At 40.2% G+C, this 6,277-nt stretch overlaps 1 protein-coding gene across 3 annotated transcripts in view; it reads left to right on the top strand.

Moving 5' to 3' along the window:
- Positions 1–259: 259 nt before the first annotated feature.
- Positions 260–6,277, top strand: part of OCRL (OCRL inositol polyphosphate-5-phosphatase) — a 51,373-nt gene continuing 45,355 nt past the window's right edge. For all 3 annotated transcript variants that reach the window (XM_079765349.1, XM_079765348.1, XM_079765347.1), the window contains exon 1: positions 260–339. In XM_079765349.1, coding sequence (XP_079621475.1) covers positions 336–339 — 4 coding nt within the window. In that variant the 5' untranslated portion in view covers positions 260–335. The remainder of the gene's footprint in view (positions 340–6,277) is intronic.

Raw genomic sequence — 6,277 nt, 5'->3', positions numbered from 1 at the left:
AGGAGGAGGGGAGGCCGCGCCGGGCTAGGGTGGGGGTCGGAGGGACAGTGGAATGCGGGTGGGGCGGGAGCAGGAGCCGTTAGGCCCTGAGGCCGAGCCTCGCCGAGGGAGGGGGCCGGCGCCGGAGGCCGAGTCTGCGGTACAGGGGTGGGCGGGCAGAGGGGCGGGTGGGCTGAGGGGCGGCAGTCTCCCTCCGTCCCGAAGTGGGCTACCCCTCACTGGCCGCATTTTAGTGCAAACCCTTGACTAAAGCCCACATACTGTGGAGGGTGTGGAGATCAAGGGTCTTGTCCTGGAGCCCTGCACCCTGACCCTAGCCCAGAGGAACGGGCAATATGAGTAAGTAACAGCTGATTCCCACAGTGTAGCCTGCCATTCCCTCCCAGCCCCAAACAGAGGAGCCAACCACCTTCCTCCCACTGATGCCTGTGGGCAACAGGTTCAGGGCCAGGTGTGAACTGCGAGTGCTCTAACCGCAGGGCCTTGTCTCCAACTCCTAAGCTGCTGGATGGCTCCTGGAAGTGTGGCTTAGTGGAAGGACTCACTGGGCAGGGAAGCAGGAAGCCTGGGTTCTTAGTTCCCGCCCCTGCAACTGACATGAGTTGTGTAACCTCAGGCAAGTCAATAAAGGTGTCTACGCCTTACTGCCGTCATCAGTTAAATAAAAACATTAATTGCTTACCTTACAGCCTTTGGAGTTGGAACTGAAAGAATAATAAATGTGAGAGTGGTTTACAAAAAGTAAGAGTGCTGCCCTATCTGGTTTGGCTCAGTGGATAGAGCGTCAGCCTGCGGACTGAAGGGTCCTGGGTTCGATGCCAGCCAAGGGCACATGCCTGGGTTGTAGGCTCAATCCCCAGTAGGGGATGTGCAGGAGGCAGCTGGTCAATGATTCTCTCTCATCATTGATGTTTCTATCTCTCTCTCCCTCTCCCTTCCTCTCTGAAATCAATAAAAAATATATATATTTTTTTTTAAAAAAGTAAGAGTGCTATAGAATCACTTCATTGTTAACCTTGACAGAAGTGCCTTTTCTTAACCCCATTCAACTGGTTCCTCCAGTCTCCCCACTCACTTAGTCCACTGGCTAGAAGGCATATTCATTAATTCAGTAATGGTTTAATGTAGCCCAGTAAGTGCCTCATTTATTGACTTGACTGTTAGAAAAAGTAATGAAATGTGCAGAAATAGAAATGACATTTGGCATTTTTTCTTTGTGTTACCTTTTACTCTGCCATGCATGTAGGAGCTCGGTAAATACTGTTGACTGATGGATCAAATGATTATTTTGATAAGCTATCACTGTAGCTGTTGGTTTCACTCCATTGCCACTAATGCCTCATCTTAAAAGTATCTATGGTGACCATTACATTTCATAGGTCCCTATCTATCCCTGTGTGCTCAAGCCACCTCTCTTGGTTATTCACAGGTCTCTTGACATTAGAGTTTAAAAATTGTTGATCACTTAAATCCTGCCATCGCCCAACATTGGATTCTGCCTAAAAAAAACACAATTTTTTCTCAGTCCCTGCTTTTAGGTTGTCCAGACTCAGTCTGTATCTAATTATACAGAAGACATTCCCCCTGGCCTATCCTGCCCTTTTCTGAGACTCTTAGTGCCACCCTATCTGGACATCAACTGATTCTATGAAGTAGCTCTTCCCAAGGGCCTTCTTGGTCAGTTCTGTTGATGTAGGAAGCTTGTACTCTTTTTCCCAGGTTTCATCAAACTCTTCAAGACCAATTTAATAAAAATCAGTTTAGCCCTAACCAGTTTGGCTCAGTGGATAGAGCGTCGGCCTGCGGACTCAAGGGTCCCAGGTTGGATTCCAGTCAAGGGCATGTACCTTGGTTGCGGGCACATCCCCAGTGGGGGGTGTGCAGGAGGCAGCTGATGGATGTTTCTCTCATCGTTGTTTCTAACTCTCTATCCCTCTTCCTTCCTCTCTGTAAAAAATAAATAAAATATATATTTTTTAAATCAGTTTAACATAAATGTGAATTGAAAAGTGGACCACCACTGCCACTTCTCAGAATTACATCGTGTGACACTAGAAAAGGGTGGAGATATGTGACTCTTGGGCAAATGAGTAAATTTTTTTGTGCCTTGGTTTCCTCATGGACAAAAAAAATTATGAGGATTAAATAAAATAGCTGCATTGTTGAAATCATCACAGCCCAGGATTCAGCTAATAAGGGAGTGAGCAGCTGGCCTTGAGATAAATTTCTCACTCTATCTGAACTTGTACTAGAAGAACTTTTAAACTTGCAGTGGTAGCTCTCCTGACTATTTGTGTCTTTCCCACATAAAATCCAATTCTTGTGTTCCATATCTTCATAGGTTATGGGGGTATAGCAACAACTAACATTTAATGGCTTGATTTGTGCCAGCTACTCTTCTAAGCACTTTTCATCATCCCCCTTTTATATAGAGAGAAATTGAGGCACCCAGAAATTAAGTCACTTGCTCACAGTTAGGATGTAACATAGCCGAGATTTACACCCATATAACAATCTCAGAATTACATTGTCTGAAGTTTATTTAGAGATCATTTATTAGAGACACCCAATACTATCATACCATCTATAGTCCTCAAATTCTTATCTCTTGGGTTCCTTCTCTGAATTGGGTGTCCAGAACTTTTTTTACTTTAGGCATTTTTGTCCTAGAACTTGAAGCCTATTTTAATCTTTAGTTCTGGAGTTGCTTCTATTGACCGTGGAGAAATTTACATGAGAGACTAACATTACAGTTAAAAATAATAAGATTTTTGGAAATGGGATCAAGCTAACATTTCTTTTTTTCCCCAAGGAAAATAGATTATGATGCAAGCTGTTGTTTCATCTTGAACCTACCTTGAACAAATCATAGTATTTCCTCTGAATCCACATTTACAATTTGTCACTCTATACTGCTTGATAACTACCAAATTCTGATTTCCATTGTTTTGTCATGTTCCTTTCTGTTCTAAAAGGAATGGTTAAGTAGCATTTTTGTGATTATTCTTAGCCCTACTTTCTTGCCACAATTTATTTAGTGACCAACATGTAGATATTCATTAAATGCTTGTGGAATTGAATTAAATTCTCAGATTATCTTTGTTTTCTTATGGGCTTTTGTGGGGGTTGCATTTCAGTTGTACAGTGTAAAGATTCAATATTTGTATATGTTGAGAGTTACAGTTTTTTAAAGTAAGTTATGGGAATGTAACATACAGCCCCATAACTGAATCTGTGTTTCTTTTTACCACCGTCACACATTTTGCCCACCTCCTACCCCCTACTTCTAAAGACTACCAATCTGTTCTCTGTATCTCTGAGTTTCTTGTTGGGTTTTGTTGAGATCATACAATATTTCCTTGCTCTGTCTGATTTATTTAACTTAGCATAATGCCTTCAAGATCCATCCGTGTTGCCTGTTTTGTGATCATATTTAGCAATACATTCCAGTTGAAGCTTTACTGCTAATGTTTAACACGGTTTCTAGTTTAGTTACTTTGAGATTATATTGGTATGTGTTCATTTTTCTCAAAGTAAGTTCTTCCTCCTCGACCCTTGCTTTGTCAGCCTTTATCTAGTTTCTGGTCTCCATCTGGGTTTATAGGACTCTGCTCAACTCATGAACTTTGCAGGTTGAAAGGGTCCCACATTCCCCTAGTCACCTTAAAATACAAACCACTGCAAATTAAGGTCAGAGCAGGAAAGCAGTATTCTTTTCCTTAGTTTATTTCCCTTAGTTCTGTCTAAGCAACTTCTTTCTCCAGGTTATCTCCCCAAATGATAACAAAATAGAAATCAAACCCTTCAAAACAATGACGCTTTTTATGTCAGATGTTGAACAGTTATATTTAGACATTCATATCTGTTTATAGTTTAATCTAGTTTGTTTATTCAACCAATATTTATTATTAGGCAGGAGACAAAGTGAATATGATAGGGTCTTTGCTTTCAAGGAGCTCACATGTTTGGGAAATAAATATAACTATGATGGAGTATAAAAGTGCTGTATTACGGGGGCACACAAAGGGGATGAGGTCTCAGGCTCTGCTTGGGGTATTGGGGGAAGTTTCACATGGAAGGTGATATTTGAGGTGGCTCTTGGGAAGAAGAGTGTTCCTGGTAAAGAGAACCACCTGAAGAGTGATAGGTTTGGGGGAAGTGGGAATGTGTTCAGAATGGCCATTTACCAGTAGGCTATGCCTTGATTCTGGGCCACAATGGATAAGTAGTGAATGAAAATTAATATTTCAGGTGTGCATAGGAATTTAGAATTCTCACATTTTATACTGGGGGGGGGGCAAGTTTTTTAGTAATGTTTACTTAGAACTGCCAGCATGAAGTTGGAAACCAGAGGAAAAAACATAAGGGATATAAAGGCAGTCTGGTGATATCTGCTACCTTGTTGGCCACTGTGGTTATTTTGAGTGATCCAGCTGGCTGGGCACTTCCTCTTAGTCCTCCATGAACTTGTATACTTCGAAGAGATAGAACCATTCTTTGGTAAAAGCCATGAGGATATAATTATAGAGGTATTTTATGAAATTTCTAATTCATTTATTCAACAAACTTGAGCAATTGCTATGTGCCAGACACTGTGCTAGGTGCTAGAAATACTATGGTAGAAAGCTACAGTCCCTGCCCTTATGGAGTTCATACATAGCTGCTATTAGTTCTTCACTCTGGTATGCCTACTCTGAAGGTATACGTGCTGTAATTCATGCTCTTAAGATTGTAAGCTGTTCTTAGGACATAGGCTATTCTATGTTATTTATGGCGTAGAACAGTGTGGGTATTCAGATATTGATCACCACTAAATCCTTTTAGACCTATAGCAATATCTAGCTGTCATGATGCTCAGATCCAGGGAACAAGATACAATAAGCCTAATCAATACAGTCTAGATTTGTGTAACAACACAGCACTGTATTTTGTTGTTAAATGTTTGGATTTTTCAGTAGCTATTCGTTGATACATTCTTCTGTTTCCTAGGTTAATAATCCAGTTGCACGGGAAGGAACAGCATGTTCAAGATATCATTCCTATAAATAGCCACTTTAGATGTGTTCAAGGTACTAGCTTTAATTGCTTAGCTAGTTTTATAATGTTTTTCCATGGTTATTATTGCCTTGTGTAATACCATATATATTTAAATTTATCACTGTATATAAAATGAAACATACTACTCTTTGCATGAACCTACTATTGAGAAGATGATAATTGCTGTGTCTAAGAGAGCTGAAGGGTTATATTGAAAAAAACAAAACAAAACAGAAATTCTCTCTTTCTCTCTCTCTCTCTCTCTCTCTCTCTCTCTCTCTCTCTCTCTCACCCGCTTACCCGCTTCCCAGGCTGGGGATTAGAAATGTAGTCTGTTACCTATGTAGGTAGTCTTTTATGCTGACAGACTCATATGTATATTTAAGTGACATTCTTGGGTTTAATTGACAAACTGCTCATTGTAAAGTATCAAAGTTGCTGGGATTCACACACATTCAGCACTTTATCTCCTCACCGTTTAAAATTAAAACATTTGGCAATTTACCTTGACATTGGTGAATCATAAGAAAATCAGCTCTGGGGAAGATATATTTGGCTTCCTGCCCTCAAATTTAGGGACAGAGAACAGAACATGTGTTGTTTCATCTGCTACAATGAGCAGCAAAAAATTGGGAGGTTTGTGTAGGAGGTGTTGCTTGTGTCATCTCACATTGCTCTCCAAAGGAAACTGATTACTAGAGAACAAACTCATTATGTTTCCAGTGGGTCCCTTGGCTTCATCAGACAGAAGCATTCTGTATAAGCTGTAGCTCCTTGGAAAACTTGAATTCTACCTTGCATGGATTCTTTCTTAAACTACATTGAACTTTTTTTTGTCCCAAAAGTTTATAATAAAAATTTTTGAAAGAACAGAAATGTATAAACCAAAGCAAATTCCCATCCTTCAGTGATAAACACCTACATTTTCCCCTTTTTCTACACATGTAACTTTTAGAGTTGGTGGGACTCAAACTATATATAGTTTTTTGTCCGTTCTGCATGCTATCATGTTATGAGTGTTTTCCCTTGCCATTAATAGCTGTATACTATTCTGTTTTATGAATGGCCCATAATGTAATTATTTCCCTGTGTTTGACATTTGGGTTATTTTCTGCCAGTATAAATAGTAATAGGATAAATATTTCTGTACATAAATCTTTCTACCCATCTTTTCTTTCCTTAGCATTTGTTCTTGCAAGTAGAAATACTAAGTGGATATGACTTTTTAAGGCAGCATGCA

The sequence above is a fragment of the Cnephaeus nilssonii genome (assembly GCF_951640355.1).
Source record: "Cnephaeus nilssonii genome assembly, chromosome: X".
NCBI classification, from domain to species: domain Eukaryota; kingdom Metazoa; phylum Chordata; class Mammalia; order Chiroptera; family Vespertilionidae; genus Cnephaeus; species Cnephaeus nilssonii.
This window is presented reverse-complemented; position numbering and strand designations above follow the sequence as displayed.